Below are 25966 nucleotides of genomic sequence, written 5' to 3' on the forward strand. Positions count from 1 at the left end.
TTCTCTGACCATTCTCCTCCTGGTAGGACTGGGAATAGGGCAATCTGATCCTAGATTGTGTTATTCAAGCTGTACAGTACCTGAGCTCTGAAGTTATCTGTGACTTCCTTGGACTATAATCCCCCTGGTGGTGATTGTAGGTAAAGCGTTTTCTATCACCTACCTTCTTTCTCAGAGAAAAGCTGATAATAACTTGCCCAGAACAGAATTGATGAAGATTTGTTGGTATAGGAACAACAGTGGGAATAAGTAAAGCTCTATTTCCATTATGAAATATGATGTAAATCATCATCAAAAAAGGTTGAGGGTCCTCCTGCTTTTAATGTTAGACCTCCCAAGCAGATATTCCTGGTCTATAGACAGAGACCCAGACCTTTCAGATATGTGTCACCCAACCTTTCATCATCAATACATGATTCATGCTAATGTTAGAGGTCAGGAATCAGTGAAAAGCACTCGGGCACAATGAATCCACTGATTCATTCTGAACTTCTGCCTCTAGACTAGTTGACAGCCTTTGTGGAAAACTATACAAATATATATAAGAAACTTCCTCATTAGCTGTGTGGGAAAACATAAAATCACTACTTTGTCAGACCATTTGAAATCTGTCAACATGCACATTTCTAGTGAAGGGGCTTGGTGTGCTACTACTCCTGTTATCACCCTGTCACACTTTATTGTATGAAATCGGAGCAGAGGATTTCAGTAGGACTAGTAAAGCAACACGCCAGGTGAAGCAGGAAACTGCTACAGGCAAGAGTGACAGGACAAAGACTGGGCTCTATCATACTACTCTGTTAGGACTGCTGATGATGCTAACCTTTATCAACACAGGTAAGACTGACTATGACAGGATAAGAGAGCAGCTCGTCATGAAGCAGGAGACAACCAACACTGTCTTTCAGGTTAATTATGAACACCTGTGAATAGTCACTCTTGCACATCTAACTGCATCACATTGTACATACTGTTGTATTGTACTGTAGGTATTATCTGTCTTGTCTTCATTGTTCTATAATGTTGGTGAATGTTGAGCTCCCCACTGTGCTGTACTAAAATATATTTCAACCAACCTCTGTTGTGTGGCTCCTTGACTTGACTGACTGGCTCTATAACAGACCTGGAGGTGGTACTTCTATGTCAGTAGTAAAATGGGGGAAAGTTCCAAACTTTGTGGGGTCTGACAGCTCTCTACATGTTCAATCTAACGAAAATCATGTGGACTCTAGCTTTGAGAAAAGATGCAATATGTACAGTATGTGATCCAAATATGTCATGTATGATAGATCACCTGAAAGTGGGTGGAAAATGTAAATATATAAAGACTCATTAGTGGTGGTGTCCGGAATGTTGGGGTTTTAACAGAACTTAAAACGTCTATTTTGTTATAAAGATGAGATAGGAAAGCCCAAAACATTGAGATGTGATTTGATTCTTTTTTTTTTATAACAAACTAATTAAGCTAGTCAGTGTATTTCTATGCATCGGTTAATAACATCCGCTACAGTTTATATATTGAGATGGCAAATGTTTCTACTTATCAGTGAACTGGAAGATACACTTACATTTCCTACCTGAGAATGTGGAGCGGAAGTCAACGGAGGTCTTTACTTCTCCCTCATTGGTCAGCTGGCATGTCTACTTCCTGTTGATGTTCCTTCTGCAGGGTCACAGTCAGAGTGTTGTCACAGCAAGACAACTGTGTGACTTGGTATCTGCAGTCTTCCTGCAGCTCAGCTCCTGTCTCATCCACACGGCTTAGCGTGACTCTACAATGTTACACAGTCCAGGTCCCTCATCAGTGACCAGAGAGTATCTTAAAGTCATGGTTCTATCAGCCTGTAGTTCTGTCTCTGGGATTGACGAGGTGACTGTGAAAGACAGAGGAGAAATTCATGTTTGTGTCTCTCAAAGTGACTTAATGTGATAGTTTTCAAATTGCATGAATTAAAATGTTGAATATGTGTGTAGGGCCACATTTGATGCTTGACATTCTTTCTGGTGAAAAGAAACAGATAGGAGGTAGCATCAACAGTTCCCTTGTCACATTGTCGACAGTTCCATTGTCAGGTTGTCGTTCTCTTGGCTCTGTTTTTAACCCTCTCCCCCTTCTAACCTCTCCAATAGTAGCACTATTTATAAATCTGCCAAGTATTCGAGGAGCAGTCCTCCACAACTTGGATTTGAGAAATTATTACATGGCATATTGACATCATCACCCACTCTCGGGAATTAAAGAATGTTCTGTGCTTTGACCCTGGAAAAAGCAAAAGTGAATGAATGTAAAGTGGTACATATGCAGTATTTCCTGCTTTAATGAAGATCATTCTCAAGCTTTTAAGACACAATATAAGAGACAAGATAATTGTGTTGCCACACTACAAAGTATGACAACATACCAACAGTATGATGGACCCCAGTCATTGTCCTGTCACTGTCACCTCTCGCAAGTTCCTCCTGCACCTAGTGTGTTGTTTAGTGTGTACTAGTAATATTGAAATGTCACTTCCATGATGTGCTAATATCGTCTGTTCCAATGAATTAAGTGTAAGTGGGTGGTAACAGTAGCAGTAGCACATCAAGCCCCTTTACTACCTCTGCACATGTTGATAGATTTAGAACAGGCTGAGAAAGTAGTGAAACATTTTTTAGGAACTTGGAAATGTCATTATCAGCTACAGCTCATTGTGGATTCTGTTTGTTTAGATAAAAGATGACCAGCGAGTGTTTTGCTTTCTCATTGACATGAGTATTGCTAATTTCTACAAGTGCAAGACTAGTATCTTCACAGCCCATCTATCACAACTTGTATTTGGTGTTTAAAACCAAAACTCCAACCAATGACTATTCAAGCATGGTCTTATGTGCAAAAGAAAGAGACACAACCAGCTAATTTTTTCCATTTGCTGAGAATCGTGACTGTTTTGTGTGACATGTGTGTGAAACGTCTAGGTCCACTAACCACATAATAACCAGCAGTTCTTGTTGTCAATGCGACTGTGCATGACTCATTTCACACTGACAGTGTGGTAGTGGTGGTGGTTAATGGGTGGAACATATTCAGAATAGAAGACAAAAAAAGCTTCTCACATTGCATGCTCTAAGATGACCAAAAACATAGACCTGTTTTCCCACACAGCTAATGAGAACGTTTTTTTGGTCGTTTTCCACCAAGGCCATCAACTAAGTCTAGAGGCAGAAGTTCGGAACAGTAAATGGATTCATTGTGCGCTGAGTGCTTTTCACTGTAAGGTTGTTTCCTGACCTCTAATAGTAATTAATAGTAGTTTAAATCATGTATTGATGATGACAATGGGTTACATGTATCTAAAGTTTGGGTGACATCACATATCTGAAGGGTCTGGGTCTCAGTTTATAGACCAGGTTCATCTCCATCAGAAGACTTATCTCTTTCTGTTATGACCTCTCTCTCTCTCTCTCTCTCTCTCTCTGTCTCTCTCTGTCTCTCTCTGTCTCTCTCTCTCTCTCTTCTGTCTCTCTCTCTTCTGTCTCTCTCTCTCTGTCTCTCTCTGTCTCTCTCTGTCTCTCTCTCTCTCTCTCTCTCTCTCTCTCTGTGTGTGTTCTGTGACTGCAGTAGAGTTTCTGCAGCATCTTTCTGATATCCTCTCCTTCAAGGCCCATTTAGTGGTTTGTAAGTTCTGGTTAATAAGACACATGCTTTTTCAACACATGCTTTTTCTCAGAAGACCATTGGCCAGTCCACTCAACCTTTGTCAGAACTCTCTCTCTGCCTGGCAATAGATAACAGTAAAATTCTAGCCGACGTTTAAAAAGGTCAAAGGTGACACCAAATCTCCTAGCATTCCCCTTCCACACCTCCACTGATGAGTTTTGTTGTGTTTTGAGATTCAAAACCCTGAAGCAGTACTATAATAATCCCATTGGTTGTCATTGACGTTTTCTAAAGTTTCTAATTCAAGACTGGCCCAAAGCCACAATATACCAATCTTTTTTCTTTTTTTTTTGTTAACTTCAGATCATGACCCACACACATTACAGAGTGACCTGCTGCCCAAAACATGGTGTCCCACCAAGTAACTGTGACCATATAGTAACAGAATACTTTTTAAGGTCTTTATCTTTTAGGTGTGAAATGCCTTAAGAGAAATTGAGAAGTTGTATGCTCTGAATATAAATATGTCATGACCTCCAACAACATGTCCCTGTCCACACACCCATAAAGGGGAAGTGATCTGAGATGCAGAATAACCCACGGAAATGAGTTACAGTTATATTCACCTCTCTAAAATTCAACATTGCTTTACAACAGAAAGCTTCAGTCTCACCTTAAACATGTTTTAATGTTTAAGGCTTAAAGGGATGTTTCACTGATAATACAACACAGCATTATTTATCCATTTATCTTGGCTGTAGTTGAGAGTGCTGAAGATCAACATGTTTCTGTCAAACACTTGAAGCATGGACCTTGACGTAAAAAGATGACGAGCTTCAGTCACATATTTGTTCAACTCGTTCTTTTTTATAACTCTTTGCACATATCTGTAACTTGGTAGGAGTGAAGACGCACACTGAACATGTTTATACGAGGTGCAGACTAACTGAACATGTTTATACGAGGTGCAGACTAACTGAACATGTTTATACGAGGTTTAGACTAACTGAACATGTTTATACGAGGTTTAGACTAACTGAACATGTTTATACGAGGTGCAGACTAACTGAACATGTTTATACGAGGTTTAGACTAACTGAACATGTTTATACGAGGTGCAGACTAACTGAACATGTTTATACGAGGTGCAGACTAACTGAACATGACAAGAACTTTACTAGAGCCGTAGAGTTTACTGACATCTTTTCTACAACTGTAGAACACATGTTAGTCAACAGCTCTGCCTCTCTCAAGTTCTCGCCCACAACACCTCAACCTCCCTGTGAGTTAGGGTTAGGGTTAAGGTTCACACTGACTGAGAGGCCATGTGGTTTGGGGTCTACAATACATTTCTCTATGACACAAGAAGTGCTGAGATAAAGCATTCTCACCAAGTCACTTCTGCTTTGTGAACATGTCTATTATGAGTTTGAGAAAACATTGCCACTACAAGGAAATTCTGCTACAGAAGTGGATATATAGGCACTCTCTGTGGTGAGAGACTTGTATTGCAGAGAAACTCTGGCAGAGGAGAGAGAAAACAATGGCTGAGGTCAATCAGGTTGATTTGCGATTATTTTTTACCATTATTTTCCACCTAACATCAACAGGTAAGACAATATAGACACACTTAATGTACTAGCATTATACAAAGATATACCTGTTTGATTATCACATCTATTTCACAAAACCATCAGTTTGAGAAACATTGGGATGTAGCCCAATTAAGGCAAGATGCCATTTTTGTTGTGCCTCTGTTATCCAAGTTGGCCATGATTAATGGTGAAAGTATACATACAGAATGTGTGTTTGAGTTACTTCATTGGGAACGACTCTACCACACAGTAGCTGCAAGTACAGTAGGTCCGGTCCACAAAGTGATCATGAGAGAGACCAGCTTCAGTGTGGATCATCCCTCGTTCCTCAGGCTTTGCAGCACACATCTCCTTCAGAACCACACAGCTTGTTCATTTATTGTCTCAATATAAATACAATATCAAATGTATTAACACTGAACAACCATCTGATATCGTATTCTTCCCAGGTGTCAGTGAAGATCCTCTCGGTATATACTCCAGAGTGGGAGATAATGTCAGTCTGCCGTGTAACAATGTGGTTAATCCAGGAGACTGCTCCTCAACTACATGGAACTACTACAGTCCTCGATCTCAGACGAATGTTGAAGAGGTCGGTCATGGGATCATTAAAGACACGTCAAAGAGAGCAGGGAGACTGAGATTGGAGTCTAACTGCTCTCTGAGTGTCTGTAATGTCTCAGCTGAGGATGCTGGAACATACACCTGTCGACAATACTCTACTAAGGGAGGACCCCAACAGGGAAACAATGCTAGAGTTTACTTGTCTCTTTTAAAAAGTAAGTATTTCATTTTCAACTCTGTGAAACCAGTAAAAAGAATTCACCTCGCTATTCAGGATGCTTGACTCTACACCTCTCGACAATACAGGATATACATAAATCAGAACATAGAAAAAATGCTGCTGTTTATCTGTCTGTTCTAACCAGTGATTAATGTTCTAACCAACTATTTCAACTCAGTGAGCTCAGTGAAAAGAATACACCTAGCTATTCACTGCATAGATTCTCAATGATAAATCTCCTCTTTCACAGTCTCCTCATCCACACCAGTGACAGATTTAAAGGTTAATGGCATCATGACATTAAGTTGCTTTCTGTTCACTAATGAGGGACCTCAGAAGTGTAATACAAACACACATAGTGGAGTCAGTCTGAGTTGGCTGGATGAGAAAGCCGCTAAGCTGAAGAAAGACCTCAGATACACGTTAGAACAGATATCTGCCTGCCACATCACTCTGACTGTGACACTCCAGAAGAAGGACAAAGACAGGAAGTGGAAATGCCAGCTGACTATGGACGGAAAAGTGAAGACCTTCCTTGACTCCACATTCTCAGGTACAGTACGAAACCTTTGTTAATCTTTGTTAATCTCCCTGCATTGACAGACTGCTGACCATCCTGCCTTTAATGTCATTGATAAGAAATATATGTGGTGTCAATGTTGATTAAAATGGTGAGCTGCTGATTTAGTATATGGTGATCATCTTGAGATGAGTGAGAGGAGGGTGATTGGTGTCCCTCCTAGTGAACTCCATATCGTATACCCAAGTGAAATATTTAAATAATTAATATTCTGTGTACTCTTTGTGTTAGGTCCAGAGGGTACATCATCTACAAGTTCAGTTGACTTAACCACAACTTCAGGTATCACAGAAGTTTTCACAATACCGCATTATTTCCGTTTCTTGTTGTAAATTGTACAGTATGAGCGATGCAGTATGTGCTGCCTTGTTGGTCAACATAACAGACTATTTTTTTTCAAGAAAATATGTGTTGTGGTGTGTGTGATGGTTGTCAACAACCATATATGATATCTCAAAATTAGGAAGAAATCCACTCACCACACACAGGCATAACCCATGAGAAAACTAATGAAGGGACATTTCCCACCAAGTGATAGTGGATGTTCTTTGTTTTAGGCTCTCAGTGAAGGTCTTTAAGTCTTCACCCAGTATAGGGCAGCTACTGTATTGAGTGCTGCACTGTCAGAGTGTTACTGGCTACACGTATATGTTCACTTGGGGTCAGTATCACCACCATTCCAATGTGTTCATCCGATATTTATAGGTGGTATTTAATGATTTGCTTTTTATTGATATCCAGGGAGTAGATCCACTACCACTGCAAGGCCAATCACACCTAATTCACCAGCAGGTACTTCACCTTGAAATACTTCAACTATACTTCAAGTATTTCACACTACTCTATTTCCATTGCCTGTTGTAGGTTGTGTGAGTACATACTGCCCTTGTCTGTCAGTATAACCACCAATCCAAAGTGTTCATAATGTTTAACAATTAGCTTTCTATTCATATCCAGAGAATACATCCCCTGCAAGGCCAATCATACCAGCTGATTCAACAGCATGTCGGCCAATGGTTTCCCATTCATAGTTATGTTGTATGAGTGGTGCAGCAACAGTTTGAACACCAAGTTTAACATACTACCTTGATCTAAAATGAGAAGGTGTTAGCTTTAGCCATTGTTAAAATGTTCTTGTTGTACATACCAGTGGAGGGTGGTGAAGGTAAATCAGAGGGCAGACTCATTGTAATGAATGGAATGGAATAAGGAATCCATTCCAGGCATTTCAATGAGCCTGTCCTTCGATGTCCCACACCTAGCGTCCACTGGTACATACATACCTCACTAAGACTTTGTTATAGTCATAGTGCATACAGACATCTTTCTACAACTGTAAATCACATGTCATTGAACAGCTCTGCTTCACCTCCCTGGCCTCTCTCAGATGTCAACACTCTCTCTGTGGCTGTAGCAGCGTCTGTGGGAGCAGTGGTGTGCCTTGGTGCTGTTGTCATTGTAGTATGCAAAAGGAGAGCAAGTAAGGAACTAAAATGACTAGAGTACTCTTGGATTGTTTTGGGTACTTTTGGGTAATTTTGGGTATTTTGGGCACTTTTGTTTTTTCTTTGGTACCTGTTTGTAGTTGATTGTTTTTTTGGGGGGTGATTAGTAGGACCCTGTTATATTGCAGTGATACAAAGGTACCCTAACAAGATCATACTGTAATACAGAACCTTTTTTTTTTCCATTTGCTTTGGTTTGTTATTTGAGTTTCAATTGAATGTAATAATGATTGTTTTTCAGGGAGGCAAACATCAACTGATGTCAACATTGTGAGTAGAAATAACTCATTGATGTAAAGTGGCTCTAAAACCTACAAATTGGCAACATAGAGTAATGTGCTAATTTTTGCTTTTGTATAAAAACTAAAGGTTTTAAGATAAGATCTCTAATTCTTATTTACTCATCAATATTGTCATTTGTGCAGGGTCTAACAGCAGTCAGTGTTCCCAACGCCACAGGAAACCACCCCAACCCACGAGCCAATGAAAACAAGGTCAGAGCATCAATGTGTAAATCAAATTAAGATACCTGTTAGTTTCAATTATGAAACATGCTTCTATAATAATTTTGTTGTGTGTCTACTGTGCAGGATCAACCTGATGATGGTGTCACTTATGCCTCCATCAACCACTCCAACCCCAACGCCACTCCACAAGGCTATGTAAGTGAAGCCACTGCATATACAGCAAAAGTGTTGACTTCCACCTGACTCTGTTTTAGCCTTTTCTTTGTTCTTGCGACTGTGTGTGTTTGCAGGTCCAGGGTGATGATGCGGTGACCTATACCACGCTTATGCCCGCCTCTAGAGGGAGACAGCCAGAGAAGGACCCTGCCGACCCCAGCAACTGCTACGCCACAATCAACAAACCCCAGAGACCCAAGAACTAGTCATGAGGACACCATTCACTCCTCCATTGCTAAGGATGACAGAACTCACCTTCACTCATTCACACTTCAGAAAACCTACTGGATCAAAGTCATCTGGTCAACACCATCAAAACCCCACGCTTGGACTCTTTGTTTTATCACTGATTGATAAGTTATACTACTGTTAACTAATCTTATTGTGTCAAATGCTGTATGGAATGGTTTATGGTGAGAAGCAAAGGTAGTACAAGGGATTTTCAGATACATTGTCATATTTATTACAGTTGTTGCTGTCACATATACGCATACTTACCACACGCAAGCTCTCTCTCTCTCTCTCACACACACACAAAGATGAAATGTGATAAATAACATTAATCATCTATTCCACACATCATTTCAGCTCAGCTGTTAGATACAAGCTAGAATATAAGTTCTATCAGAAATGCCATTCTAAAATGGCATCCATGCCAAAAACATTGTTTGGTTTCTGCATTCTAACCTTTAAATCCTGCATTAAATCCTTTGCTTTAATTGTTTGTGTGTAGCATGTGTGATTTGTCCTCCTGATACCTTGATGGAGTCGGTAGAACCATTCTCTGACCATTGTCCTCCTGGTAGGACTGGGAATAGGGCAATCTGATCCTAGATTGTGTTATTCAAGATGTACAGTACCTGAGCTCTGAAGTTATCTGTGACTTCCTTGGACTATAATCCCCCTAGTGGTGATTGTAGGTAAAGCGTTTTCTATCACCTACCTTCTTTCTCAGAGAAAAGCTTATAATAACTTGCCCAGAACAGAATTGATGAAGATTTGTTGGTGTAGGAACAACAGTGGGAATAAGTAAAACTCTATTTCCATTATGAAACATGATGTAAATCATCATCAAAAAAGGTTGAGGGTCCTCTTGCTTTTAATGTTAGACCTCCCAAGCAGATATTCCTGGTCTATAGACAGAGACCCAGACCTTTCAGATATGTGTCACCCAACCTTTCATCATCAATACATGATTCATGCTAATGTTAGAGGTCAGGAATCAGTGAAATGCACTCGGGGCACAATGAATCCATTGATTCATTCTGAACTTCTGCCTCTAGACCAGTTGACAGCCTTTGTGGAAAACTATAAAAATATATATAAGAAACTTATATGTACTAAAATATAATTCAACCAACCTCTGTTGTGTGGCTCCTTGACTTGACTGACTGGCTCTATAACAGACCTGGAGGTGATAATTCTATGTCAGTAGTAAAATGGGGGAAAGTCCCAAACTTTGTGGGGTCTGACAGCTCTCTACATGTTCAATCTAACGATCAAACCAGTTTTGCTTTTACCTTTCTGCCTCTTCTCACCGGTGAGAATGTCAAGGATCAAATGTGGTCCTACAAATACAGTATATTCCACATTTGAATTGATGCCATTTGAAAACTATTTCATTAGGTCACTTTGAGAAACACAACCATAAATTTCTCCTCTGTCTTTCACAGTCACCTTGTATAGACAGCTATGTTCTTGTGAATATCATGTGACTGTTGTGTTTGTGTGTGTGTGTGTGTGTGTGTGTGTGTGTGTGTGTGTGTGTGTGTGTGTGTGTGTGTGTGTGTGTGTGTGTCTAGGGCCAGAATGCAGACACTGGTACCTAGACTGAGGTCAAACCCCCCCACTGCCATTGGGAGAGAGTATAAACCTACTGAGTATGCCACCATCAAAACCACATCCTGAACCATAGAATTACAATGGTTTTTTTCAATGATGCTCATCACATTATGTGCCTTTCTGTTTTCTACATGCAACATTTGGTCAGAAAACGTGCCATCACCAACACCACCATAATCATGGTATGGTCATTTAGGAGTTAACATCTCTGTTAATCCATTGAGTCATATAGATGTGTCTTATTGACGTAAGTAATTATGTGATTGATATGTATTATGTTATGTTACTATGTATATATGTTATAACTGTATCTATATGTGCTTTCTAGTGAATGGGAAGATGTGCAGGAAACAAGTCCTAATTTTTTGGTCACCACATATTTTCAGAGAATGAGCTGGGCTGGGCTTGCATCATTCTAGACTGTGGGAGAACTCCCTGTGTGTGGTAGTGACTTCCTCTTTTCATTATTTAGCAATAATCACAAATGGAAAGGGTAAAAACAGCTATTGCAGAACAGCATGGGATTGGGAAATGTTATGATTGCAAAGATTTACTGATAAAATGAGTATGAACTCTTTCAAAAGCACAATGTGAATAAACGTTCCAAAAGCCAATTCATATGATTTCATAAAATAGAGAACAAGGATATTCTCCTTGAAGGAGGTCTTGCAATTGGATAACTATAAATGCATAATCATCACTTGTGGTTGAATCTGGCCATGCATGTGATTGAACTGTAGCACAAATATCCAAATGACAAGCATTGTTAGTGCAAACATTCTCATTACATGTGTTTCGTTAGGATTCTGTCCTTCATTTACACAGTTTTTATCAGGAAAGTAATCCAGGAATGCAGACAGTCCCTGGTGTCAATTGCTGAGTCCAGATTGCCTGATCCTCCGCTTTTGACAGACCACAATGCCAAGCTCAAGAACAAAAGGCAGCAGTGGTCTGAAGAGCAGTAGACCCTTTCTTCTCAGTCTCCCCCCTACACACACACACACACACACACACACACACACACACACACACACACACACAGCATGTGTGAGACTGCCGGAGCCGATCCCAGTGTTGTCCTATTTGCATTTTAAACACTTGTGGCCTGCCTACCCCCTGTGTTCACAGTGTAGCACAGTACAGCTAATCTACACACTTAAGGTGTGTGATTGACCTGAGTCAAGGGTTGGAGGGAGGAGAAGAAAGGTCGAAGCAGTTAAGACTGCTTCAGACTGACAAGAGAATGATAAGTGAATCGTGAGAGGAAACCCTTGATGAGATACCACACACATATGCACCACAAATTAGTTTGCGCAGCTTGCCGATTCAAAATGTCTTTAAAATTGTCAAATTCACTATAAATTCATCTTCTAAAAACAAACAAAAGAAACAAGCAGTCAATAAAAGCAGTTTTTACAAAGCCACCGGACTAATGGCCTGGGATGGTGCAGTGGTCTAGCACCATGGCACACATCTGCCCACGTCGGCATGGGTTTGAATCCGGCCCATGCCCTGCTGACATACCCTCTCCTCCTTACTTTCCTGTCTATCTTTACTATCTCTATCCAATAAAAAGAAAAAATATAAGAGTGGGATTGCCCCACTCAAAAACACTTTAAAATCCATAGGATTATATTGGAAATCACAAAACTCTCCAAACTGTGCAGTTCCACTGAAACCCAATACGAGAGAAGGCAAAGGGCGACAATATTACTCCAATTCACTTCCCAATGAAAGATGTCTTTATTGTTCTGGGGAAGCTCCATTGATTGAAAGTAATTGTTTGAAAATCACAGGCCTCCCACTGGACCTTCCTCTGGGCTCAGTTATTATAGTATCACAGAGGTGAAGCATATCATTGTGGCTTTCAAATATACTGTGTGTGTGAGTGGACATGCATCCGTGTGTGTGTGTGTGTGTGTGTGTGTGTGTGTGTGTGTGTGTGTGTGTGTGTGTGTGTGTGTGTGTGTGTGTGTGTGTGTGTGTTGGCTAGGCTGGTTCATAGATCTGGAGCATGGTCATGTTATCTATAAAGATACGGTCCATATTCATCCTTCCCTTTGCCTTCATACCATTGGCTGATCAAATGGTTTATTTTGATGCCGGAGGTTTGAGAGTATTACACAGAGCACCCAGACTCATCACAGATCTCAATTATCAAATGCCAGCCAACTGAAAAGTGGAACATTGGCTGTGCACATTGCATAAGCAAAGACAAAATGTTTTTGAGAGACACAATGAAAAGGCCTGAGCTGAGTGTGTGTGAGAAAGAGAGAGAGGAGAGGGGGGGGGGGGGGGGGGATATGAGATGTGCAGTCACTTGCCTACATCTCCCATCCAAATAAAATAACACATCACAACCAGAACAACCATGTGTGCATTTCAGAGTGGTTTAACTTACTCTCCACATTCCCACCCATTCTGTGTAATCTCTGTCTCCCTCCATGGAGCTGATAAGCTTTAAGTCAAACCCTTGAACCTCACAGAACCCAGGCACCATCATGTCTGTCAGTGCCCTGGAGTGGACAGGGGAGACAAATGCTGTGGTCTTTGGGGGAGGTGTGTGTGTGTGTGTGTGTGTGTGTGTGTGTGTGTGTGTCTGTGTGTGTGTGTGTGTGTGTGTGTGTGTGTGTGTGTGTGTGGGGTTGGAGTCTGGGATGGGGCTGGGGGTTTGGAATTGGAGGGGGGTTGATCAAGACGGTTGTGCGTGTGTGGAACAAAAGGCTTTGATTACGAAAGCCCTGCAAAAGGTAGAGGAGAGAGGTGTTAGAAGTGATACGCCGGAGAACCAGGCTGATCTGCAACTAAGCGGCTCCTTTCCCCTCGCCTAAACCTCACCTCCACGCCCTGTCTGCACATTTCCACTCCCCAATCCACAAACTGTCCCTGTTCAGTGCAGCACACAGAGAGAGAGATAGCAAGGTAACTGCTCTCTGGTGAACAATAGCCTACTGTTCTTATGAGACCTTTTTTTGACTTGTTGTCTTGGGTCATGATGTTGACGCATCATTGTTATGGTCAAAAACTAAAAAAAGAAATAGGATATAATGTGTTATAGCAGAATAGAATTGCATATGAGTGATTTGAAAATGATTATGCATTATGTAAAATATTAACTGTGTGGGCCTATTATCTGAATCAAGGAGGGAGGTTATGTTCCTCGTACATTGTGATGTTGTGATACAAGTGAAATAATGTATGCATAAACTAATGTTTATAACCACACATGCCATTGGAACGCAGTTGCCAGTTTAGGCTACTAATAAACTTGGAAATGAACTTTTCGACAGCGGCGGCATGAGAACACAAAAACAGTAACCAACATACTGTTTCAGGTAGCAGGTAAAGTCAAAGCACCGATACTTCCACCCATATGAAGGTTGCTTTAACGATGACACCGATGCGATGGGATTTAGCGATGGCCCTTGACACCATGGCTTTTGTTAACACTTCACATTGAAATTGACCCTGGCCCTGCGTAAGGGGAGGTGTTTTCTCAAGATAGAGACAAAAAACAAGTTGGCGATTGACGATTTCCTGAAGGGAGGTACTGCTTATCACTCCCAAATCTCCTAACTGTTGGACCTAGGTCGTCCATAGTAGTACAGGAACGCAAAGCACATTGTAAACGAGGACGCACAATGGACTAACCCGAGAAGCGATACCAAAAGCTCATATTCCATGCCGTGCGCTTTGCCACACTAACAGTGACGTCCTCTCGGAAACGTATTACCTAACATCAGGTAAGGAATGCAATTATTACTTTATCTGCGAAAGTAATAATAAAGACGTGTGTCCAAATATTAGGGGAAACATCAATGTCCGCATGCACCAGTTTGTTGATAAGCAAACACGCATTTTGGTGTTGTTTCTTACTTTACTTATAATCATCGTCTATATAGTCGATTTCAAGTATCGTAATAGTGAGCGATTTTCAGTTGTATTTAGAACAAGTATCAACGTATTTGTTCTTATTAAATTACTTTAGTTTAATGATTGTATCGACGCAATGTGTTGCTCACCTGCGAATTAGTACTTCCGAATTTGTTCGCTTCATTTCAAGGACAAATAAGCAGTGCGTCTTCATATCTTGAATTAATTAACCTTTTTTCTTTATTAGAGATGGGGAATGAATAGGCTACAATTTCTTATGAGGTAGCAGCCGCTGATTGTTTTGCACATAATGTAGGGCCTATTGAGATTGCATTTGTATTTTTTATTTTCAAAATACTATTTCATGTGATTCTTTTTTAGGGGGTTCTGGGATAAATTCGACACAACATTATATTCTCCTCACTCCACTCATTGCTCCCAACACGATATTTATAAGCATTGTTTAAATACTTAAAAACATCACTGACCTAAAGGAACTAGACAGGTGAGCATGTCCTAGGTATGCTTCCTCTTATGTTTTCAGATCTGATCAAAACAAGGAAACAAAGAAAAGGTAAAGCCACTTAAGACTGTTTTTATAAGCACAAACTTAACAATAATCCAAACTAAACCATCTGCATATATGTCTGCATTGCAGGTATGATTCAGAGGAACGAAGTGGTGATGTCTGTTCTGGGGGAGCTGCAGGATGCCACTGAGAGCTCTGGATTGGATGCCCTCACACGAGTGGCCCTGGAGGTGGACCAGGTCCTGGCCCCCTTCCTGCTCCCCACCACCCCCTGCCAGGAGTTCCCTGACTGGGCAGGCGTAGACAGGGTGGCCCATAGCCTGTACCCAACAGACGCCCCTAGAGGTCTGCTGCCCCTGGTCTGTAAAGGCGAGGGCAACCTGCTGTTTGACACAGCTAGCATGCTCTTAGTGGGCACTACAAGTCTTAGCCTGGAGCTGCAGGTGAGCAGGGATGGGTGGCATTTGTAGTACATGTTTTTGAGATGTGTGTAGGGGTTTGTATTTGTATCTTCATGGCTTTAGAATCATTATCAAGTTATTTTTTTCTTTCTTTTTGGGGCTGTTTAGATGTGTATTTTCCCAATTCCAAAATGAAAAATTCTGTATTTTATCATGAAATTAATTTGATATGCCATTGTATTAAATAGTTTTTTTTAAAAACATTTTTTATAATTAGAATTGTACTGATCATATGTTTCCCATCTGTTTAGGTGAGGACTGTAGTGGAGATGTTACTGTGGAAGAGGTACTACCTGTGTGGGATGATAGACTCTAAGGTGATGCTTCAGGCGGCTCGTTTCAGCCTCTGTGCAGAGGAGTCTGAGGACATGCTCAATCTGCCTCTCACTGTCCTAGAGGCCATCTTTGACGCGGACGTCAAAGCCTCCTGCTTCACAGGCTCCTACGCCAACATGTGGCACGTGTACGCCCTCTCTTCGGTCCTCCAGCGCAACATCTATTCCATCTACCCCATGTACAATCTCAAAATCCGACCCTACTTCAACCGCCTCATCCGCCCCAGGACCTGGCCCAAGGGTGCTGACCCAGTGACCCTGCACATCATGTGGTCCGGTGAGCTGGAGTCTGGATCGATCTTCAAGCCACGGCATTTTGTGCCGCTGGTCCAGGCGAGTGACCTCCAGATGGGCAGCCCCAACAGTGAGCAGAGGGTCCTTCCTCTAAAGACCCTGGAGCTGCTGAACCAGGACTCCCGGCTCTCCTACTCTAGCCTGAAGGACAAGTACAACATCACCAAGAGCACCTTCTACCGCTGGAGGAGGCAGACCCAGGAGCACAGGAAGAAATCTGCAGCCAGGTACGAGGCCAAACACTTCCTGCAAGCCTGCTACCTGGAGGGTAAGCTCATCCCTCTCCACCAGTTTAAGGAGTTCTTCCCTGAGATCTCCAGGTCAACCTACTATGCCTGGAAGCATGAACTCATGTCGTCTGGTGGTAGCTTCTCCACGTCCTCGACCGGAGAGGTCAGTCCAGGAGAGAGCACTGAGCAGGAGTCCTGGTCCTCCCCAGAGGGGAAGCAGAGGGAGCCGGACCACCATGACAGTGTGGCCAGCCTGTTTGGCCTGAACTGTGACAAGCTGGAAGGAGAACGGGCCCAGAACTTGGCCCTTATGCAGGAGGCCAAGAAGTGTCTGCAGAACTGCATCGCTATGAATACCTCCTTCCCCTTCAGGATTTTCAAAAAAAGTTTCCCCGGAATCTCCAGGTCGACATACTACAACTGGAGGAGGGAAGCCATGTTGTTCAACCGTGGCTACAAAACTGCCACCGGGAGCAGTGAAGACAGCTCGGATGCTGACAAGAGCCAAAGTCCAAGTAGCGGACTGTCCCCCATTGGGATGGTGAGCCATGCTATGGTCCCCAGGATGAAGATTTGTAGGCGCAACCACAAAGGTTTCAGGCTAGTGTACCTCCGAAAGAAGAACCTCAGAAATGCAGCCAAGGCACATGTCCAGAAAGCACCACAATGGCCACTGTCCAAGTTTAAAGTCAGGTACCCCTCCCTGTCCCCCTGTTTCTATTGGCTCTGGCGCAACAGCCTCAGACGAAACAGGAAGGTCAAAATTACTCCTAATGTAGCGGTGGAAAGGCCTGAGATTCTGGATAACAAAAACACAGAGATGGAGAATGACGTGATGGGTAATACGATGAGGGGTCAGAATATGTTTTCCTTTGAGGGGAGCCCAAAGGGTCCGAGAGCCCCAACCATGACCTCTTTTGATACCCCACTTCCCAGGTACCAACTCCCCAACAAGGCTGCTACTGATGAGGCAATGTTTGTCATGGATGTGGTGGCTCTGGCCAACTTCAAGGCCAAAGCCAAACTGTTCCTGCAGCAACGATTCGAGGAAAAGTCCTTCCCCACGTTCAAAGAGTTTAGGTATTTTTTTCCTCTCACTCCGCGTTCCACCTATTACATGTGGAAGAAGGCTTTGCACCATGGAGTGCCATTGGTACATGGCTAAGTGCCATTGGTACATGGCTAAGTGCACCAGGCTTTAAACAAAGGGTGCCCCAGTAACAAATGAATGCTCTCTTCGGAATTCCAACCCCCGTTCTCCCCCTCCCCACCAATCCCCCAAACAGAGCCATCAACATCCGTTCTGAAATGCCGCCTTTTAAAACAAAACCGTATGTTTTCAACTGAGCAAACTGTAATTGTTGATATTTAGTTGGAGGTACAGCACCCAGGGTGAAGCGTAATATATAGAAATTGCAGCTAAATGCATCTTAAGCATGGTTTTCTCTTCTCCTCTCTCCTGTACCTTCCCCTCCTCCCTCCACCTCTCACTTTCAGCTCATTGACATTTGCATGTGTGTGAAAAGAGACTGTTTCACTTAAGCCTGGCTGCCCTCCAGGCAAAAGGCAGTTCAAAGTCACTGATAGTGGGGGTTTAGATGGCTATTTGTTTGAGGGTTTTTTCTCTGGTGTTGTTTTTAATCCTCTTCTCAGCATTGTGTTTGGGACCCTTTTATTTACCTGTTTTAATTTTTATGGTTAGGGTGTAGGGTACTTTTTTTGTTAATCCATTTGATGTCTATCTAAAAGATTCTTAGCTGTTGACCTTTAGATTATTTGAGTTGAAAGAACCCATTCATTGGGAAGAGGGAAAGGTCTAAGTTTAGTCGTTTTTGTTTAGGCATTTATTGCGCACACACAATATGTTTTGATACACACGTTTCTGTGTTTTTTCTTTCCATTTTTGAATGTACACTTCCAAGGGATGAATTCTGTCTGTGTGGGTGGCTCAGGGTATCTACTTGTACATTGCCCATTTAGTAGCATCAGATAATCTATCAAACCGAAGTGGCCCAGTGGGTGTCCTAACTTTTACTGTAAGGTATATTTGCACTATGATTTTTCATTGAGATATGTAATGTATCTTAACCAAATATCAGGGATATTCCTTTTTGTTTTGCACCGAATGTTACAGGGTTGACTTTTTTCCCGTCCACAAGTGTTTTATACTGAATATTTACAAAATGTCTGGATTTGCAACTGTAAACATGCATGATTATGATATGTTATTGTATATTTCGTTCATGATTTCCATGCTTTTAAAAAATGTATTATAGGTAGTTTTTCTATGGCACCCATGCTGTGGCCTCTCTCTCTGTGAAGTCTTTATGGTGCATTAGCCTTGATGAATTGTCTTTTGTCTTCTATTTTTATAAGTTGTTCACATGAACTTGTTTGTTCCAGCTCATCTTCTCTCAAAGAGCATTGCAATTTCACACATGGGGTGTATAACTGCCATCATAGCAGCAAAACATTATATTTTTTATTTCAAACTTCAAATCATGTTTTGCATATTTATTTGTTTCAGTCAAGGCTTGTTTAAGGCGGAGTAGACTACAACTGTTTTTTCACAGACATTCTGAAGCAATTATTGGTCTTGAGGCAGAATATCAATAAATCATTCACTCAACTCCTCTTTGTGCTTGATTGCCAATCGTCCAATCATACCGCTCCTTTCACAGACTTGGCAGGTAATCATGGGTAATCTTCAGCATGCTGCAGTGTAGAGCCTCAACATATTCAGCAAAAGTACTTAATTGTCTGTGCTTTGACACAGGCCATCGCTGTGTGGGTCTAATCTTCTCAGGCATTGACCATGGCATGCATCACAATGACAAAGCACAGTCATTAAAGTGGTTCAGGCAACTGTAAAAGCACTGTTATTTTCTGAATCGATGGCTCCCTTTTCTGTCAATGGTGCATTGTATAATGTCCTGGTTCATAGGAGAGCATTTGTTCCTTTGAAATACGTCTCTTTTCCCTGGGCTCCAGTCTGCCTTATGCCATCCATGATAAGTATATAGTATCTTGTTTCACGTAGTATCTTTGAAGGTACAATTGCATTCAGAGATGTTCAACTCGTTGTACAGGTTGCTAATTGTAAATGTAAAATGTAGAAGTTGCAAATTTACTTCCGCCAAGACATAATTCTTACATCAATAACAAGCGTATTTTGCATAAATTAAAGCCGACTTTGAGTTCAACATGTGAGCAATCCACAGAAAAGCTCATCAAATGCCTTTTACCTTACACTTTAAACCATGACCCATTCCTGGGTTTACTGAAGTCGCTCCCATTCTGTCTGCCTGTCCTATTGTGCTTGTGCTAATGAAGGGTATGGCTTGCAGAGGGAGGGAGAGGGGGAAGGAGTTAATTGTATGCATAGGTACAGAGGTGTCAGGATGATAAGGCCTGCACCTCCAGGGGTGCAGGGAGGAGGGTGGGGGTTGTTCCTCTGGTAGAGAGAGAGAAGGAGGGAGAGGGTGATGGGGGTGAAAGACCATTGTCATAAAGATGAGTATCAGAACCATCACCAAGCCACACTGAGGCCACTCCCTCTTCTACCAATACCACCTCTTACACTACATTCAAGTTCCAGACTCTTGCTAATTCTGAATTGACCCACCCAGAGCCCTAGCCTCCCAGGATCTAATAAGTACAAGAAATATGGCATTAGCTCCATTTTGCACACTTTTCACTTTGATGGAATGTACCAGGGCTGATTCAAAGAGGAAAAAGATTATGTGTACTTTATCTCTTATGAAACTGAATGAAGTTCACATTTTCTGCTTGAAATTCCGAGATTTGTTCCACTATCTATTTGATAAATCATATTCACAATGCAGTGCACAGACTGAATACAAGTGAAATTGAAGTCCAAGTTTCTGAAGTACGGGAAAATCTAGCTCTGCAAAGGCAAAGGCCAAATATATGTATTATGTATGTAATATGATCCTTTCTTTAAATGTAACTACTTATGTCTGATTGTAAGGACCCAATGTCTTAAAGTCTCCATTGGTAATTGATCATGACTGAATGGAGAAATATTTCTGAGAGTGTCAACATTTTCTCATTGCCTGCCTGTCCAACTACCAGTTATGGCACTAACAATGCTTATGTTGGGGGTTTGATTCCCACTGGGACCATATATACTGAAAAATGTATGCACGCAATGTAAGTTGCTTTGGATAAAAGCATCAGCTAAATGGCATATACATTATTATATCTTCATTAAAGCTTTAGCCGACGTGAGTGAGAAACTCTGGCTGCCAGAGTCTGTAGCGCTAAGCTACTGCACTTTGTTTATCTGAAACTAGCATGAAAATAATTAGGTTTGGCAGGTGGGAACTGGAGCCTTCAAGGATTAGCATACTGCAGCAAGAAGAGACCGAGCGATAGAGCAGAGAAGATTTCAAGGATGCCAAATTTTCCAGTAAACAAAGCAGGCATATGGGATTTGTGAGTTTTTAGCTTGCCCCCAATTATTCAGAGATTGGAGTAATCATATGGACTCAAAACACTTTCCCAAAGTACTGAGGTTGAACCTGTGTCTAGGTTGGGTCTCCTAACCAAGAATACAAAATTAACAGTTTTCCATTTCTATGTAGAAATCTAGGAATTTGCTAATTTAATCTGGTGCGTTACGAATAGATAGAGTATAAACTCTAATGGGTAGAGCCTCCCTATTCTACAATGTCTCTTCTACAATACATTTCTGTCAGATTTAATGTTGCAACCTCCTGAATAAACCAAGTGTAGGCTCTAACAAGACACAATAGTACTGCTTTGTAGTGCTACAGCCCCCCAAAACCAATGATGGCTGTGAAGCCCTGTAAACTACTTAACACATCAACCCAAGGCACACTACATATATGCCATTTAGCTGACGCTTTTACCCAAAGCGACTGACATTGCAGTGAGTGCGTACATGTTTCAGTATATATGGTCCCAGCGGGAATCGAACCCACAACCTAAGCACTGTTAGCGCCATGCTCAAAGTGCATGTGCAAAGATGTGTGTGAATACTGTGTCCACTAGATGGCAGTCATGCACCTTATACAACACCGGCTGCTTGGAGTGTTAAAAAGTGAGCCCAGTCATATTCATTGGCTTGGACTTAAAATCAATCTGTTATTGCATCTATAGCTCAGGCTCTATTGTACATTTTGTCTATTGTCTATTTAACTCCATTAAACATAATCCATTGATACACTCAACATGATGGCAAATGGAGCATGTTGAAAATAAATTGGATGAGATAAAAGTGCAAAAATGTTGAAAGAAAAAGGTGAAAATTACCAAAAGAGGAAGAAAAAAAGAGAAAAATCTCCTGATAAATGGTTGAGTATGAACAATACTGGTTCTTAAGATAGGAGCCTCTGTTATACCGATTCATTTCTTCTGATCTCTAATCCTCATAACACAGGAGTGTCTTATCTACATAAGACACATAGTTATTGCAGCTGACAGCCTTCATGGCTCAGTGTGATGCAATGCCATGTAATGTGAGAGGTCATAATGATAAAATCCCCAAGCGACTGCAGATTGAGTGTTTCTTAGTTTATGCTAATCAATGTGTCACACCAGGGCCAATGCAACCTTAGCTCTCTGTGCCTGGAGAGCAATGGAAGCCATTACTCCTGTAGAGCGAGGGACAGTTGGATATACTGTATTTCAGGAGGATTTGAAGTGTCCTTATTACATGAAGTCACTTTTGCATTGGGGAGGCATTGAGGATGAGTGTGTGATGGAGGTGTAACGCTTTCAACAAGCAACTAGTGCAGCAGCTCGTCTGGTGTGCTTCTGGGCCTTGAGGGCTGTGTGTGTGTGTGTGTGTGTGTGTGTGTGTGTGTGTGTGTGTGTGTGTGTGTGTGTGTGTGTGTGTGTGTGTGTGTGTGAGTGTGTGTGTTTCCTCTCTCTTTCTCTCTATCGCTTAAAATGATTTACTATATCTCATGTTGTTGTTGTTGTTATTCCTGTGAATGTGATAGACTTCTAATCATCCCCCAACCCCCCACATACACAGCTGCTCAGCACCACCTGAGCAGGCTGAATCAATGGCAAACCCTGATACTTTGACTTTGTTTTCCTCAGTGTCCATTCCTCCACTATGTTTGTCGTTGGTGATAAATCACGAACGCCTGTGTTTACTGATGAATACAGAGAGGGCAGGAGAGGATAGTCCAGAGCGGTAGAGAGAGTAATCGCTGTCTTTGCCACTCTGATCCCTTTCATTAGTTTACATTTACATTTTAGACATTTAGCAGACGCCAGTCTAGTTAGTGCCAGTCTATCAGCCCACATGGTGATAGAGAGAGACATAGGTGATTAGAAGGCCGTAAAGTCAGATTAATGAAGATTTGGATGGTTAATCCATGTTTATGGTTAATCCTGTGTGTGTTGATTTGTTTATATGTTGGTTTGTTGGTTGGTTGGTTTGTTGGTTGGTTTGTTGCGTCATACAATTTGACCCAAGATTCATAAGGACTTTGACTAAGCCAGCTGGTCGGTCTCATGTAAGACAACAGGGTAGTGAAAGGATCAATGAGTAAGCCTGCTAACTTTGATAAACACTGGAAAATTATACGATTGTCGAGATCACAAAGCTAAAATAGCGTATTGGTTAAGAAATCAGTAATCCATCCGTCCATCCATCTAACCACCCATTCACCCATTCATCCATCCATCCATCTAGCAGATGTCTTCAAGAGATCTGCAGATTTACCTGTATCAGGAATGCTTTTCCACTTTGTTTGAGTTGTTCAGCCTAGGACCTGCCTGATGATTCATTCTGTGTTGTTTTAATGGTAGGCTTGAGGTAATTGCTGTTTTTTTTACTTGAATAAAAATGAACTGCATGGATGATTGGGTTTTTTGTTTTACACTGATGCAAGATGAAACATTTGAATTCAGGGGAGAGAGAGAGAGAGAGAGAGAGAGAAGAAAAGAAGAAGAAGAAGAAGAAAAAAGAGACACTGACAAAGGGTTTCTTTTCAAACTCAAACACAGGCATCATGTGGCTTCTTGATAGGATGCAGGCATTATAGATACTCTTTCCCAATACATACGCAATAATACACATACTTCTCCATATACTCTACCTCTCTAAACTCTATGTAAACTATGTTTCCTCCATCTGTGAGCAGCATGTGTATTTCTGCATATAACAGGATGAGGGCCATGATGATACCATCCATATCTACCATCACCATTAGGTGCTGCACCTCACCTCTTCATAGTTAACACATACTATTATTTCATATAATTCCTCATTGTCATTGATGAGTACCGTCTCAGGACAGGGAGAAACAAGTAGTCAATATTTCCACTAGCTGCATTGTTTCAAGGCTCTCAGAGAGTTGAGCCAACCCGAGCCCCTGGGCCGTAGGGTCTGTGGGGTCTGTGGGGTTGCTGCTATGTGTTTCCTGGTCGAGAAGCCGAGACATGGAAGAGGAGAGATAACCCCATTCTCAGTGTGGTGTGAAAGCTGTCCACCGCGTCCTCCACTGCATGCTAATGCCTGCTTTGACTCCCCCTGTTAATAAGAGAAGCTCATTAGCAACCCCACCTAACCAATTTAACCTCATCTCCGATAATGGCCAAATGAGTTCCATTGTGTGTGTGTGTGTGTGTGTTCGGTTCGCTCACTGCCATCACTGTTGTCACTGCCACTGCCACCGCCGCCGCCGCCGCTCCCTCATGGCTAATGCTCTGGGTTGTGATTAAAAACACAGCGACCGTGAACCATGAACTCATTTCTGTGTGGGCTATTGTCTGCGGAATCAGAGGATAAAGGCTAATTGTTCGATTTTGTTTCAGCACAAGCAAGGGAGAGCCATGTAGGGGGACAGGAGTGAACCAGGGGTAGGACAATATAGTTATGTTCTAGCTGGCTGTGTTATGTTAATTCTATACCAAACTTTTAATGGAGGCTATTACATTAATGCCAGCTGAGCTAGCCTAGTGCTCACCCACACATTGCTTTCAATGCTAATGAATACCTGTCTGTGTTCCTTCCCTCAGCTCCTCAAATGAACACACACACTAATAAGGAAGCTATTAGGAGCTCTACTTCATTACAGTACATACGGTATTCAGTACATACTAGTTATACTGGCTGTTCTTGTTTCCCAGTCAAAATGCCCACCATCCTTGGTCTCAGGCATCCTCCTGTTTTATAACAGACTACAGCAGACGCTGAGGAAGGGAGACCTGCAGCAGGACCTGGAGCAGGGAGGAGAGCAGGCCCCAGGCAGATGTTAGCCATGAGCACTGATCTGGGATCAGCTTGCTGTTCTCCTACGCTGTTGCCAGAAGGAGACATTTAAGGTATTGTTGCTACCAAGGTGAACGCACAACAGGTTGGATGAACAGAAGATATTCAGGGCTTTCTTGAAGGAGAATTGGAGGTTGGGTTATTAGCAAAAACGTAATTATGAAAATCCTATTGCATTTTGGTATTAAAGCCCCCAGTTGGACTGCTTAAGGGTTCTCTCATACAATTAGGGGGTGGATAGCAATACGACGTAATCCATAGAGCGTTTAGGGATTATTTACATCCATTGGGGAAACTATCAGGGAGTGCCCTTGGTGTGTGTGTGTATGTGTGTGTGTGTGTGTGTGTGTGTGTGTGTGTGTGTGCGTGTGCGTGTATGAGTGTGTGTGTGTGTGTGTGTGTGTGTGTGTGTGTGTGTGTGTGTGTGCGTGTGTGTGTGTGTGTGTGTGTGTGTGTGTGTGTGTGTGTGAGTGTGTGTGTGTGTTTGAGCGCCTTGGGAGATTTCCACTCTCGTTCCCTCAAGCTTTCCCAACCAAACGATCCATAATTAAAACACACGATTAATTTGATATTCCTCTGATTAGATCACACAGGCGTAATTGTCCCTAAGAGAATACAGTACACATTTACATGAATACAATTACCTAAATTAAAGGTCATAGTTTTTTTCCAGTTTGTGAATGATGAACAAGTAATTTGATTTATGTACTGTATGAAGACTTGTAAATAAGATATTATGTTGATCTAATTTATAAAAGGTTGATTTATTAATTGAAGACAAATTATTGTTAATTTTCCACGAAACACATCCATACCGACCATTAAGTATCTGATATGCATCAGTAAATAACTGGGCTAAAGATAATGAAGTTGTTTTTTTCTGTTGTCTGTGTGATTGAATTCCATCCCCTGGTACCATTGTATTATCTTAATTCATAATCTATTTTCCTATACCGTATCCCTTAAATCAAAATGAACTCAAACCCAGGGGAGAAACACTATTTATCGTAATTTGTAAGATTGTGAGAAAGGATGTTGCAACAGGGTCTATGTTGGGTTTGGTTTCTAGAGAGAGGTAGAGTCTCGAGTTGTCCCCCAGGATATGGCTGATCAGACAACCATTTCACAGAGGCCACAATCCTCACACAGTTCATCTGAGGAGGGAGCTGAGGATTGCCCAGTGACCACACTGAATTATTGCCTTGTCACTTCCAATCTCATCTGTCATATTTCACAGACACCCAGTGAAATCTGAAATTCCCTTTGTCACAATGTATTTGGCATTCTGTGTGTTTGGAGCAGAACTCTCCGGCAAGACAAGATGAGAATCATGTTTTTCTCTC

General features: G+C 41.8%; 2 protein-coding genes across 2 annotated transcripts; both read left to right on the top strand.

Moving 5' to 3' along the window:
- Positions 1–6310: 6310 nt before the first annotated feature.
- LOC310818408 (uncharacterized protein) lies at positions 6311–9478 on the top strand (the record flags this gene model as incomplete). The annotated part of the gene is made up of 8 exons (XM_083689352.1): positions 6311–6569; positions 6828–6836; positions 7338–7388; positions 7984–8076; positions 8343–8371; positions 8527–8595; positions 8692–8763; positions 8859–9478. The coding sequence occupies 8 exons, from the start codon at positions 6311–6313 to the stop codon at positions 8988–8990; spliced, it is 714 nt and encodes a 237-aa protein (XP_083545478.1). The 3' UTR covers positions 8991–9478.
- Positions 9479–15159: 5681 nt separating this feature from the next.
- On the top strand, positions 15160–17513 carry vrtn (vertebrae development associated; the record flags this gene model as incomplete). Its single annotated transcript, XM_083689353.1, has 2 exons — positions 15160–15471; positions 15741–17513. The coding sequence occupies 2 exons, from the start codon at positions 15160–15162 to the stop codon at positions 17511–17513; spliced, it is 2085 nt and encodes a 694-aa protein (XP_083545479.1).
- Positions 17514–25966: the final 8453 nt, after the last annotated feature.

The sequence above is a fragment of the Argentina silus genome, assembly GCF_951799395.1.
Source record: "Argentina silus genome assembly, chromosome: 17".
Lineage (NCBI taxonomy): Eukaryota > Metazoa > Chordata > Actinopteri > Argentiniformes > Argentinidae > Argentina > Argentina silus.